The sequence below is a fragment of the Metschnikowia bicuspidata genome (genome assembly GCF_001664035.1).
Source record: "Metschnikowia bicuspidata var. bicuspidata NRRL YB-4993 chromosome Unknown METBIscaffold_2, whole genome shotgun sequence".
In the NCBI taxonomy this organism is placed as follows: domain Eukaryota; kingdom Fungi; phylum Ascomycota; class Pichiomycetes; order Serinales; family Metschnikowiaceae; genus Metschnikowia; species Metschnikowia bicuspidata.
This window is the reverse complement of record NW_017387732.1, coordinates 1,924,495-1,938,475: the sequence shown is the minus strand read 5'-3', so window position 1 is coordinate 1,938,475 and position 13,981 is coordinate 1,924,495. Positions and strand designations below refer to the sequence as shown.

The following is a 13,981-nucleotide window of genomic DNA, read 5'->3' as shown; positions in this document are numbered from 1 at the left end:
AGAAGTCTCCTAACAAGAAGTCTTCTAACAAGAAGCCTTCCACCAAGAAGGCTTTCACCACCACCAAAACCTTCCACATACATATGATCTCCTTCATGTCACTGATCATTGGAGACATGCGTTTTCATGGACGCGGACAAGGCCCCGGTCATAGACTCTCACAGGGGCTGGTTCATGACACTCATGGTGTGTCGGAGACTTCCATACCAGATGCCAAAGATGACCAGATTCTTCCTCTTGATATTCGTGCGTGGGAGACTCTCCCAGACACCACACTCCCGGGCCGAATTTGCGGGACTCTTCAAAGTCCTTGACTACACCAAAACCTCCTTGAGGGTGGTTCTGATATTTTTGGGTACTCGGTGACCTTCGGTACCCAGCAGGTGGAGACCAGTTCCCCCCACCAGCTCCATCCTAATATGAGATTTGCGGCATGCCCTTGGCAAGATTTGCTCTCGGTACAATACGCACCGGAAGCACAGTGCGCCGCATTGCCTACCTTCTGTCACCGAGTCGGTACAGGGTTTCGAACTGAAACGTGAAGCGCCCAAGCGGGTTTCGGGAGCCTCCTCGGGACCCAGCCCTGCAGGACGGAGCTTTGGCTAGACATTCTTTCGTGGTTTTGCGAGCCACTCCAAAGGCGCCTTCAACCAAAAGCCCTCTTTCTCATTATGTGGAGACACCCGGTGCCTCCAGACAGCCAATAACAGCGCATACAGTGCTGATGGTGTCGTAGCCACTCGAGTGCCCCGCCCCCGTATCCATGGTTCCGAGTAAGGCTCGGACCGTGGTCGCATGAAGCCAGACCCCAGGCCCCCCATACCACCACGCGTGCCCCCGGCCGCCCCCCGCTAAGACACGTAGTCCACAAACAAAAGAAGCGAGCCGAGCACAAGGCACGTGGCCACGATCACATCCGAGCCGCGCTTGTTGCGCCCCGAGGCGCGCCCCAAGGAGCGGTTGCCCGAGCGCAAGTCCAGGCCGATCTGCGCCTGGTTGTCGAGGAGCGAGCCGATCTGCGCCGCCTGCGTCTCGAGGTGCGAGCTCAACTCCGCCTGCAACTTGACGATGTCCACCATCAGATGCTGCAACCTCTCGACCTGCTGGAACTGGCTGGCCTTCGCCGAGAGCAAGCGGCGGTTTTCCTGCACGAGCTCCTGGAGCTGCTCCGGCGGCACGCCCGCCGCGGCGCCGCCCGGGGCAGCAGGGTCCTGCGCAGAGCCGCGTGTTTCGTCCATGAACGCGGCCGTGTCGTCGCCGGCGTCCAAGTTCTGGATGTGCAAGAGATTGAGCAGCCGCTCGCGCTCGCGCCGCAGCCGCCGCATGCGCTCGAACGCGCCGGTGGCGGCCGCCACCGCGTCGCCAAGGAACCGCAACATGTGCATGCGGTGGGCCGCCAACGTGTGGAGATACACGTCCGCCGGGCCGCCGGCGTCCGCGGCAAACACCGCCAGCACCAACCCGCGCCGCCGGCGGCTGTGCTCGCACACCTGCACGCGCCTGCGCTCGTACTCCTGGAGGTGTTTGAGCCTCCCGTAGACGCGCTGGGCCTGGAGCTGGAAGTCCCCGTCGAGCGCCTGTTTTTCGGCGTCGCTGAGCCCGCGCCGCTGCCCGTTGTCGAGCGCGGCAAAGCCGTCGGCCACCTGGAGGTATAGGGGGCGCACGCCGGCCACAAAGGCCGTCATTTGCGTCACGTTGCCGTAGAGCCCGGCGCACTCCGAGGCAAACAGGTCCAGCACTAGGAACGGCGGCGCGGCGCGGCGCGGGGGCGGGCTGGCTTCCGCCTGGAGTTCCTGGGCCACGATCCGCACGCATTGCGAGAAGAGCGGGGTGAGGTCGGCCATGTTTTGTGGCGGGGTGGAGGGGGTAGAGAAGGCTGGAGTAGGGAGTTGACAGTTGATGGAGGAGCGCGGCTGGGTTGGGCGGCGCACGACCGAAACTGTGGTGGGCGGTGGGGGAGGAGTGTGGAAGTCGTGCTGTGAAGATCTATGGTGGGGGGAATAGTGGGATATAGGCAGTGGGGTATAGACAGTGGAATATGATGTGAAATGAAGTGAGTGATGTATGATGGTGAACTATGGGGAACTATGGTGCGGTGAATAGAGTGCGGTGAATAGAGTCCGGTGAGTATAGTGCAGTGAGATATATTGAAGTGAGATATAGTGCAGTGAGATATATTGAAGTGAGATATAGTGCAGTGAGATATATTGAAGTGAGATATAGTGCAGTGAGATATAGTGCAGTGTATATTGTAGTGAAATATAGTTTAGTGTAATATGGTGTGTTGTAGTGCAGCGAGTATAGTGCAGTGAAGATAGTGAAATATAGTGAAGAAGAGTTTAATGGAATATGATGTCGTATAGTGTAGTGAAGTATAATGTAGTGAAATATGGGGAACTATAGTGCAGTGAACATAGTGCAGTATATATAGTAGTGAAATATAATATAGTAAAACATGGGGAATTATACTGCAGTGCATTTAGTGCAGTGTAAAGAGTGCAGTGAAATATAGCTCCGTGAATTATGGTGTAGTGTAGTTCAGTGAAATATAGTGAAATATAGTGCAGTGAATATAGTGCAGTGAATATAGCGCAGTGAGATATAGTGCAGTGAATATAGTGCAGTGGATATAGTGCAGTGAGATATAGTGGAACATAGCGCAGTAAAATATTGTGCAGTGAGATATAGCGCAGTGATATAATGTAGTGAAATAGAGTGAAACATAGTGAAATATAGCACAGTGAAATATACTCAAGTGAGATATGGTGCAGTGATAACAGTACAGTGAAATATAGTTCCAGGAACTATAGTGCAGTGAAGTATAGCGCAATGAAATATAGCGCCATGAACTGTAGTACCATGAGCGATAGTGCCGTGAAATATAGTACAGTGAAATATAGTGTAGTGAATTTAGTGAAACAGAGTGCAGCGAAATATAGTGCAGTGGAGATAGTGCGGTGACCTATAGTGCCATGAACTATAGTACCATGTGTATAGTGCAGTGAAATAAAGCCCAGTGAAGTCTAATGTGGTGGAACGTAGTGCAATATAGCGCAGTAATATTATTTAGTAAAATATAATTAAGTACTATAGTTTCACGAAGTATAGTGACATATAGTGCATTGAATAGCGCAGTGAGGTGTAGTGGAAAATCGTAAATTATAGTGCAGTGAATGAAGCGCAGTCTGGTGAGGAAGCGTAAATAATAATCGATGATCGGATGAACACATACTGTAGTGCGTATATTAATATGATTGTATGATGCTGAATTATAATTTAATTGTGTATCTGGCAGAAATTTACAAATATTATGAATCAAGTCAACATAATGATAACAACGCGTCGATGAAATGGAGCGCTATGATGACGCGAAATACACCTGTGAAGACATTGGTGCATGGTGGTAATTTAAAGAAACACTCTCATGAATATGTCTGTTATTTGAGATGTTCATCTCTGTAATATATTATAATATGATGTTTTCTCAAACGTATCTTATGTCGAGACGCGGCTCGATTATAATGCATATATTGAATATACTGGATGAAATAGAATGGTGCAACATAACGATCGTATCGTTCAACATGACGGTCGATTACGATGGTGATTATGCTGATCGGACATGAAAGTGCAGTGGTGAACGAAGGTTTGGAAAATGATGGTGCCATAGAATGAACATGATGAATGAAACTGCATCACTATGATCCAATGAAATTAACAAGATGTGCAAGGTGCCCAATAACGCCGTGTTACCATGCAATCGTAGATCTGCCCTCTTCCAAAGCTTGTACCTAGACATCCTCTGTACATTTTGCTCACAATTCACTTCTACAAAAATCCCTACTCACATCATTAGTACCTTCTTCGCGATTATTATCGGAAACAAGAATTCGCCATACGAGCCTAAGCTGACGAAGACTGGGGGTTTTCAACAGAACATAATATCGTATACCGTTAAAAACGTCTCATTGTCAGGAAGATAATTCCACAGAAACTGTCATCCCCATGGTTCACCAAAATAATGAGGCTTTTTGATCAGCAGAAATACTTGAATTTGCGTACAAGTTTAACAGAAGGGGGTCAGCTGCTTTAGACCAAATAATCGTTCTTAAGAAAAACGTGTATGAAAGTCTTTGCCCCCCACTCTGCCTTTCTGGTTTGCAGTCATCAGAAAACGAACACTTCCGAATACACCTGGCCATGTCTGAAGAGGGAATTACGAGAGACATGAGGTCAATACAAAACAACTTGCGGCTTGAAGCAAATAATGCAGCAATCAAAAGTCAGAAAAAAAAGCGGATGAGCTTTATGCTCGTCATCCGAATTAAAGCGCCATAATTCCTTGTCATATGGGAAGACATTCGCTTTGTTTAAGTAGCTGTAATCTTAAACATGTCGCTGTTATAAAACAGCAATTTTGAGGGTATTCCAGGGCAGTTTGACTCGCAAGGGAAGACATCGAACGATACAAGATTCCTCGATTTTGATTAACAAAACAGGTAAAGACAGCTGCACAAAACATGCACAGAGAAGGTCCGGAAAAATAAACTTGGTGATTCAAAGCCTTGAAGGAATCTGGTAGCTGCAAAGAAAAGAACGGCTTTGGAACCAGCCAAGATGGCTCGGAGTACTATCATGGGCACAGAAATGCTTTGCTTATTAGGAGAATTAATTCTACATGACCACTCCATGATAATACCATTGGGAAGGTGCGAGATTGACCTTTTTATCTGAAGCACGTTAATTGAATCCGAAAGCCGTAGGCTAGAGGAACGGCGGAGAAAGCGAGTGAAAAGAGTCCGAGCAGACAGTATATTACTCTCAGCCTATATTTGCATCGAGACGAGCTTTAAAGGCAATGAGGACCAGCATCGAAGTCTTGATCCTAAAATGTCGCTCAAAAGAAAAAAATCAGGCGGAGTTCCAGAAATTAGGGCAACAACACTATAATCTTGGAAGTCCTAAACCTTTGCAAAGTCAAACAATGCAAATCAGAAAAATAAAAAGTTTTCTTTGATTCACAGGTCATCCTAACAGCCAAAAACTCTTGAAGAAAGAAAACTATTATTTCGCAATATCCACTCCGTATGTTCTACATCCTCTGCTACTGTGATATGCGTGGTGAAATCACCCCAGTTTCGTCTTTGGACCAGCCGTCAAAGCCCGAGTCAACAGTGCTGCGCCTCCCCACACCCACGGACTCGGACATTCAGCAAGAATAGACAGAAACCCGCAGCCCATATCGGATGGGGCCCACAAAACAAGGCTGTTTCAGAATTGAATATGTGCCCTGGTGTGATTCCGCCTCTACCACCAAGATGGAGAGGCTATACGAAGACACCTCACCCAGAAAGACCCACTCCAGCCGCCTCACCCAGACAAGCAAGACACGTGTCTCACCAGACAAGTAATAGATGCGTCTCACCAGACAAGTAAGACACGTGCCTCACCCAGATAAGTAAGACACGCATCGGGTGATTTCGACAGCATCGCGGCGCCCCGTCTCGGGGTCTTCCACAGGCACGGTCCGCGAGTCATATAGAAGATTCCACCGGCCCTCGCACTCGGCGTTGCTTACGTTTATGGTCCTCTGGTTATGGTCGCGGCGGTACTCCGGACTGCTCTGCACATATTGCACGTAGTCCGGGGCACCCGGCAAAAAGATGTTGTCTGCCACGATCACGGTGTCGGGCGCAATCAAGCCCTGCGACTCCAACACCCGGAAGTCCGGCACGTACAATTCCTTGGCATGGTCCACAAACACAACATCCACCGGCGTGTATTTGTGGAACTGCTCCTTGAGCCGGTGCTGGAACTGGGGGAGCGTGCGGCCGGCGGGGCCCACGATGATTTCTACGGTGCCAGAAAGCCCGGCGTGCTCCACCATCTGCCGGGCGACGGCGGCAAACTCCGGGCAGATTTCAAAACTGTAGTACCGCGCCGGCGTGTTGTAATTCTCGGAGTACTTCTCGTTTTGTGTCGCCAACTCGGCGCCAAAGAGAATGGCCGAGTATCCCACGTAGCAGCCCAACTCCACCATGATCGCGGGCTCCTTTTCGCGAATGGCGTCCAAAACCAACAGGCCCTTCTGGCGCCCCACAATCATCAACCGCCTTTTTTGGGCAAACTCGTCTATGGCCTGGAGTACTTTCTCTGGCGAGCCCTTGGTTCCTGGCGTCGAGAGCACGTGCTGCAAAACCTGCTGTTCCATGCTGTGGCTACTTTGTGCGTGGCTCATACTAGGCTATATGGAGAATATAAGGTGAGAGGACAGGACGAAAAAGGTGTATTTATAAGATTCCGGTTTAAGGTTTGCGGAAACAAACATGCATTCCGGGAGCGGAGCCGCCCGTTGATATATGCTGGAATGCAGCTAGGGGCCTGCGAACTACGTGGGGTTGGCCGGGCCCGGGCCGCATAAGCGCATATTCCGAGGCCGCGGCAGCAAGCCGGAACTGGGCCTGCTAGAATGGGCCGCCTGTACACCACTAATGAGACAGACTAGAGACAGAAAACAGTCAGCAGTCAGCAGAAAACAGAAAACGGTCAAGGAAAAAAACAGTCAAGAAGAAACACAAAACAACCAAAAGGAAGACGCAAATTAGACAGCAGCGCCGCGATGAAATCCGCCACAGAATCGAATTAGGAAACATGCTCCATCCATGCCTGCACACAGCATAATCAGAGGAAGATGACATGAACATCTCAGGTCTCCCAACTCCATCGAAACAGCCCCTTTGCTCATGTCCATGGATCCTGCGCTAAGAGAGCAATTGGATTCTCTCAAGAGCAAAAAAGCCGCGGCTCAGAAAAAAATACACGCCGAGCTTACAAAACACAGGCTCTCTTTCAAGCAGGCCGAGGGCGACGAAATGATCGATGAACAGCCATATTCTAGGGAAGCTCTCCCGCCTGATCCTATGGACTGGTCTGCTGAGCAATGGGCCAGACACGATAGGCCCCAAGCCCCGCAGGAAAACAACACGGGGTACAAAAACATGGCTGGCCTAGCCCACGCTACTTATCTCAAAGAAACAGCCAAGCGCACTGTAGATATGGCCCAGTATGAGAAAAGCAAGGCTGAACAGAGTCTGCAGTGGGGCGACCACCAACACGCTGCTCTTGTGCCCAGCACGCCTGCCGCAGAGAATGTCGATGCTTTGGTGAAATCCTTACAGGAGGCCAGCGAGCGCAAGCAAAAACGTAGAACTGGGGAGGTCGCCGACAAGCAGTACGTGAACGAGAAAAACAGGCAGTTTAACATGAAGTTAGACCGCGAGTACGGCAAATGATTTTCGAGACATGGTTAGCGCTGTGAAGAGGGGGTAGCGCTCTGCTGAGCAACGGGGGCTGGCTCTATATGTGGAAGACATTTGCAAATGGGCGGTTTGTATGAGGACCAGGCAATCCTTTCCTATTTGGGCCCGAGTTTTGCGCGCAGCGAGTTGTTCTAGCTACAAGAATGGCATTGTGATTTGGGTTTATAAGTGTGCCTGGGACTACAGATCTTGAAGGAAATGTTTGTCTGTAGGTATGCCGTTGTGGCTGGGACACGAAAACCAAAAAATGGGGAGGAACTAGAGGCTTGGCACGAACTTGACCAAGAGAGTGCCTTGACGGCCTTGCATGTGACGAGCAGACTGTGCTATTGCTCTCATAGTCGGAAAAGATTTCAGTCATTTTCCATATCGGCGAAGTCAAGCTATAACCCGATGCGGTACATCTGAATTCACGGTAGAGTGTTGAAGTGGCACCTATTCTTTTATTTGAAGACTGACCGCCTAGTCTGCCATTTCCTTGATTCGGGAACCAAAGCACGAAAACAGGAATGCACCCCTGGCCCAGATTATCAAAAGCACTACGTTTTAATTTGAACGAGCATATACTCGATGAAGCGGTGAAAATTGGATCCAGTTTATAAGAAGGTGGCTTTATGGACAACAATGAAATGTTTTTGAAGAGACTGTGAATGTGCATGGAAAAGTTTTCATCTTTGCCATTGCCTCAAATGGTCCAATACAATATAGCTGATCTCGTCAGATTTCAGTGACTATATTGGTTTGACGTGGCGCATGTCTTTCCATCTTAAAAATAGCCTGGGCGAAAGGATATTCACAATCAAATGAAGCGAGTTCTCCGACTGCAAGATCTAGTACCTCTTGAAGCTGGAACTTCGAAGATAATAATTGCTGAAATAGGAGGACTAGAGAGGAATTAAGATGGACTTGAATCAAAATTAGGAGAAGAGAGCGGCTTTCGAGCTTATTTGCATAGAATGAGCAATCAAATAAGGTAGTGAGCCGCTTTGAATTTCTATAGGTGGCATAAAAGCATCATCATAGGCAGGAAGAATTTTTTGTTTTCGGTTTGATGATTGTGGTTTCGCACTTTCGTTCATATCTCTTGTTATCACTGAGCTTACAGACAGAGTCCTACTTAAATCAAGGATCCGTACCAAACATAACAGGTTCTTCGTGGAAGAAGCACCATCAAAAAAAATCTAATCGCAAGGAGGCTCAGTTTGGATCACAGTGGGCATTTCTTGAAACATCAGTATGAGCAAATGGATGAACAGAATGCTTTAGTAGATGAGGTGACATAAAATTGCAAAGCGCTTACATCTGACAAACAGGGGTAAACTCATCTTGCTGAGTGGGGAAATTTTCGACGTTGACAATTTATTCAGATCCGCGAAAACACCTGTAATAGCGTTCAAGCCGACTTCACATATCATTGTATGATTCTTTTATGTGCTTGCCTCATTGCTGAAAGAGTTATAGGAATACCTTGGAAAAAGAAATTACGAGATAAAAAAGAGTTTGAGACAAGAAAGTCATGCTGAGGTAATGTAACAATGTTTCCGGAAGTACGTATTATTCTTTTCCGATGTGAAACTCATTCCCGAATTGAATAGCCATATGCGAAAGTATTATGAGTTATGTATTATTGTAAAATAAGCTTAATATATGCGCAACATATGAGATGTGGCTGCAGCATGTACATTATCGAACACCAAAAACTTAGTCTCGAAGCTGGCTGGCCGTCATTTGTAAACTCATACAGCAAAAAAGTGTTGGTTTGGTTATAAAATTCAAAATTGTGTACTCAGTGTTTTGCAACGTATCTTAAGGTACCAACCATACTAAGCGCATATGCTCAGCAAGCAGAGTATGAAGAACCAGTAAGTCGCCGTGAATGAGCTGATAAGAAGGGGCTGGAACATTTTTATTTGAGGTCATCACGGTATTCATGGTATGATATATCCAAGAATCTAGGACATTCGGTTCTTTTGGAGATGAGAGGCAAACGTATTAACCCAAAGAATACAGTCAATGGAGTTTAATGCCCTGTAATCGAAAAGCTCCACCTACTCGCGGAACAAAGAGGCATTTAAACAGTATAAGAAGAATAGCTCCCGTTTCAACAGCTTGTAGACTGCACTTCTGGGATGAAAATTGGTATTAAATATGGTTTGAATGTCTAAAACTGAACAACTGAGATCTCCCTGGGGTTTTTTGAGTTTGAGGTTTTAGAGGAATTTTAAACTAAAAGAAAGTATCCACCAATAATTTCAAGTGAACTCTTTTATAGTTTATGAGGAGTGATACGTGGTGTTGTCGAAAGTTTGGTGTTTCTTGGCTCTCTGATTATTTATTGCTATTGCAACGACATTAGAGTATCTAAGGAAGTATTTCATGGTATGCAAATATTTTAAAGTCCTGCAGTACGCCTTCAACTAAATTGAGACTTCTTTTGCCGTGAGGTGTATTAATAAGTGAGGCCTCTAATTCATAGGCGCGCAACAAATGAATGATATCATCTGATTCAGAAACCTTCTCATAAATCAGAAACAGTAAAAACCATGCCGGACTACAAACAAAGAATCGGTGTGCCATTGATTTATCTGACACGACTGCTCAATTGAGCACCCCGAGGTCAAAAGTATGGCCAGCCAACATGAATAACGGAACATCTAAACGACAATCTCGAGATCTATTCCTTGAATTAAAGATAGATTTGTTGCCCATGAATCGTTCTCTATTGCCTAAAGTGAAGACAATAACGGAACAATGAAAGATCACTTGACTACGATTGCATCCCAGGAAGTTCAAGGTATAGTCATCAAAGTCATCCACACAAGAAATATCATACGGGGTTTTGATATTTCCTGCCGTGTATTTTTAACATAGCTTTTCATGACATGAACAGAAACATCTCTGCAATACGTATATAGTGCTTGTCCAATAAACATGTCATGGATTTTGATAAAGCACATCATACTTCACTCTTCTATCGAGCACTTACCATCTTTGAATTTTATTGTGTCAAACAGATATTTTTCTTTATTAAATTTTTATTTTCGCATTTAAATACCTTCACTTCCGGTCAAAGCTTCAAATATAGTTCAATATGACTATCCGAAGAGTTTCTTTAAATGCACATAGTTGCCTTGAGTTCTGGAAAAATTAGTTTGAAGTGTTACCGTTTTGGACTTGATCTAGTAAATTGTTCCTGCTGTTGGTGTATTGGCATACCCGAATTTGCTATGCAATGTATGCAAGCTTATTATCGGGTTTTCTAGCTCTTAAAAATGACACATTTACACTTTAAACCCACCAGTTTATAAAACTTGTACCCAAGATATAGTTAGGCTTCTTACGTAAATCTGATCCCGTTTTTTAAAGTCCATACACTGCGGGAAGACTCGGTAATCTCCAAAAGAATATGTCTTTATTGACTTGAGTAGTCCCCAAGAGACATCAGTTAGATCTTCCATCCTCATTCTGCATTTTCTGCTTCAAGATCACAAAGAGTGCTCTAATAATTTTCTTTTTGAATGGAAATCAAGAGACACAAGAAGGGTTCTGTCTGCACATACGTATTGATACTTTGAAGTGTGGTGTCAATATTCTAATAGGCGTTCTTCGGCCACATTTTCTACTCAAAACCGCATTCATACTGTCTTCTTTAAGCCACCGTCTGATTTGTTGTTAGGAGAGCACCTGCTCAAGCTAAGAATTGTCGTAAAGAAGCTCTTTAGTTCCGGCAAACTGGGGCATGTATTTCCTGAATCAGCCGTATTTGAGAGGGTAGTCTGTTAGACTCTTTTCACTGGCTAGTGGTTCACCAATATAAACCATGTATGGGTCAGAGTGAGCATTTGGTTTTGTTCCTTTAGGCTTTCGTCTTGTCTTTTTGAGTTTGCGCTCATGATTCGGTCTTTTTGAGTTTCGCCCTTCCTCTACCCTCGTTCTATATTTCTAGCTTTGCTCTTTGACTTTCTTCTTTCCGTCATGTCTGTAGACTTTTGTTCCATCTCTTTCACCCTGTATTCTTTTCTCTTTCCGCTCTTCACCTTTCTCCTTGGATCTACCTTTCTAATTCTCACTCCTCTACTAACCTCTTTCTGTCCTTTCAATGTCTCGCTCTCCTCTCAGCCTCGATTTGTCCTTTCAACTTTTCGCACCTTCACTTCATTCTTTGCGTTTTTACCCCCTCGCCGTGTCTGCTCCACACTTGTTTACTTTTTGCCTGAAAAACGCCAGCCATACTCAATCCATATTATGGAGCATAAGCACTACCATGGAGCATAAGCAATCCCAGGGAGCATACGCATTTTCGCAGAATTGTATGGATATACAGACCGTGTGGCTTAATACTAACCGGCACCCCAGAATCCCATCACTTATCAAAGCCCCATCGTTTATCACATCTAGCGCTTATAAACCCCATTGTTCATCAATGCCCTGGTGCTCCGTCCATGGCCCGAGATCGACCAGGACACACGGGAGATTGCATACCATGGCCCACCCACCATGGGGACCCTCCTTTCGGTACCGTTGTAGAAAGAGATTTTTTTTGAGTTTCATCTTTTTTACTGGAATAATCGCTTTAAGATTTTGATTCTCTTTTATTTGACTGAACCTGTATGTTTCTAGCAGGGCATTTCATATTATATGAATATGTATATCCGACTGAATATCATATATTGATACTATATCTTGTTTCTAGACTTGTTTCAGATTAAAACATAACTCTGCCAAAAGGCTATATTGAGCTGCCGTGAATTGCCCATTCCGCCTCCCAACCCCATAGCTCCAACCCCAGCTCCAGCTCTAAGCACAGAACACATATTGTGTTCGTCTATTAGAAGCATGGGACATTCCGGGCTCCTAGGACTTTTAGTATGCGCGACCATATTTCTGTAGGCTTAGAGATAGATTCTCTTATTTCACTCCAGCTACAAGGGCCATAGCGGTGCCCCCGGTATCAAAGTATGGGCGGCCGTTCTCGGGCACACGGAATTGTTGCTTTAGACAAACAGTCACGTTTATTCGCTCGAAGCAGCTGTGTTCAGTCAATACTAGCATAGTATCGTAGATTAGATATAGGAATGGCGGATTTTATAGATAATACATTTGAATATAAATATCATAACATGGACAAACATCAGTGATGTTATTCTCAGCAATGATATCAATATCAATGGCTCTTCCTAGTTTTATACTACCATATCTATGTGATGAAGCTTTGGCATCAACTGTGACCCTCGTGCGTATAATTTCTTTCACGGGTATTCCTCTCACGCGTATACGTCTCACAGGTATTCCGTCCTCACCACATCTGCTCCATAAACTAGACAGCAGAAAATGAACAGCCTCGATAGAATCGAGTATTGAATAGGAGCGTGATCATTGGAAACGTATGACATGCCCGGATATATAAACCCAGACGGAATGTACAAGCAGTCAAGACAAACCCGGATACACCCAGAAACGGCGAAATCATTTGGGGACGGAAATGCTTGTAGGTTTAGTAGAGATATCATCCAATTTCATAGTTCTATCATCCAGTTTACCTAATATCTGAGGTAAAAAATATCAATTTCCAATTCATCAGTCATCTTCATTAAGTGTCTATTAAGAAGACAGTTGGTGAATTGGACGCAATGGAAACTTGTTGACCTATTAATGATTCACCTGAAGAATGAATCAGATCCCAAGAGAACCTCATTAAATCGTGACTTGAGAACCCTACAGCCGGCGTTTCCCGAATGATCATGCTACTACTAAAAACGGTAGATCTACTGATGCTAACCAAATCAACTACCATAGAATGTATATCCTAGATCAATGATCTTACACCGATTCGTATTGATCTACCCAGCCCGTGTCACGAGGCGTGTAATCACGTGGCATCTCTCACGTCGTCTAGGGCAGGGCTATTGACTAACTGAGAGTGAATACGTGGCATATTGCATTCCCGTACAGATGAAACAGGACTCCGCCCCCTCTCTGGCAGATAAGAGGAAGAGGGGCTATTTAGGTAGGCAGGATTTTCCTGTTTCCTTTCTCTCGACAAATGTCTTATAGAAGATAGTAGTAGACTAAAAGATCCTAAGTGCTGCACATACTTGAATAGGAGAAATCTGACATTGAAAGCCCGCGACCGGGCCGCGGCGCGCGCGCCTGCACACAGCGCCGCGCCCTTTCAGTATCAGATTTCTCAATTCAAGTATGTACGGTACTTCGGATCCTTAGGATACTACTATTCTCTAAAAACCCTTAAGGAAGAAAGGAAAGGGAAAAAACTTTCCCTGTACGGAAGTTTTTTCCTCTTGCCACGTGAGGGATGCCTACGTGGCGGATACCACGTGACACTCCCCGGAATGATGTAATTAGGGGCTTCACTATTCATCATTCGTCTCAGTTGATCTCGCCATGACTTTTTTAGGGCTTGGATATCGCGATCACTCTGATCGCATACCTCTTGTCGAACCCCAAATATGGGTGGTGTCTCCCGAAAGGCACGTACAGTAATGGTTTAGTGAACGTGTCGGCGATGTTATCTTCGGTCCCGACCGTCTTCACTGTGATGTCTCCTTTTTGTACTCTATCTTGGACATGTTTCTCCTTTATGTCCACCGTCTTGCTGTTGCTGGGGTTGCTTCCTGTTCCATTGACGGACAAAAACAACGCCC

At 45.7% G+C, this 13,981-nt stretch overlaps 5 protein-coding genes across 5 annotated transcripts; 2 read left to right on the top strand and 3 right to left on the bottom strand.

Annotated features, from left to right (window-relative positions):
* Positions 1-851: 851 nt before the first annotated feature.
* Positions 852-1,844, bottom strand: UFE1 (Ufe1p; the record flags this gene model as incomplete). Its single annotated transcript, XM_018853946.1, has 1 exon — positions 852-1,844. One exon carries the CDS (start codon positions 1,842-1,844, stop codon positions 852-854), a length of 993 nt encoding a protein of 330 aa, XP_018712922.1.
* Positions 1,845-5,446: 3,602 nt separating this feature from the next.
* On the bottom strand, positions 5,447-6,211 carry METBIDRAFT_11261 (uncharacterized protein; the record flags this gene model as incomplete). Its single annotated transcript, XM_018853945.1, has 1 exon — positions 5,447-6,211. One exon carries the CDS (start codon positions 6,209-6,211, stop codon positions 5,447-5,449), a length of 765 nt encoding a protein of 254 aa, XP_018712921.1.
* Positions 6,212-6,749: 538 nt separating this feature from the next.
* Positions 6,750-7,292, top strand: METBIDRAFT_39641 (uncharacterized protein; the record flags this gene model as incomplete). Its single annotated transcript, XM_018857161.1, has 1 exon — positions 6,750-7,292. The coding sequence occupies one exon, from the start codon at positions 6,750-6,752 to the stop codon at positions 7,290-7,292; it is 543 nt and encodes a 180-aa protein (XP_018712920.1).
* Positions 7,293-7,324: 32 nt separating this feature from the next.
* Positions 7,325-8,174, bottom strand: METBIDRAFT_153317 (uncharacterized protein). The gene has a single exon (XM_018854586.1). It carries the CDS (start codon positions 7,975-7,977, stop codon positions 7,357-7,359), a length of 621 nt encoding a protein of 206 aa, XP_018712919.1. The 5' UTR covers positions 7,978-8,174; the 3' UTR covers positions 7,325-7,356.
* Positions 8,175-11,101: 2,927 nt separating this feature from the next.
* Positions 11,102-11,962, top strand: METBIDRAFT_153289 (uncharacterized protein). The gene has a single exon (XM_018854585.1). The coding sequence runs from the start codon at positions 11,419-11,421 to the stop codon at positions 11,902-11,904; it is 486 nt and encodes a 161-aa protein (XP_018712918.1). The 5' UTR covers positions 11,102-11,418; the 3' UTR covers positions 11,905-11,962.
* Positions 11,963-13,981: the final 2,019 nt, after the last annotated feature.

Excerpts from the sequence above, each read along its gene's own strand:
- METBIDRAFT_153289 (XM_018854585.1), top strand. The coding sequence starts at position 11,419 with ATGTCTCGCTCTCCTCTCAGCCTCGATTTGTCCTTTCAACTTTTCGCA.
- METBIDRAFT_153317 (XM_018854586.1), bottom strand. The coding sequence starts at position 7,977 with ATGCACATTCACAGTCTCTTCAAAAACATTTCATTGTTGTCCATAAAG.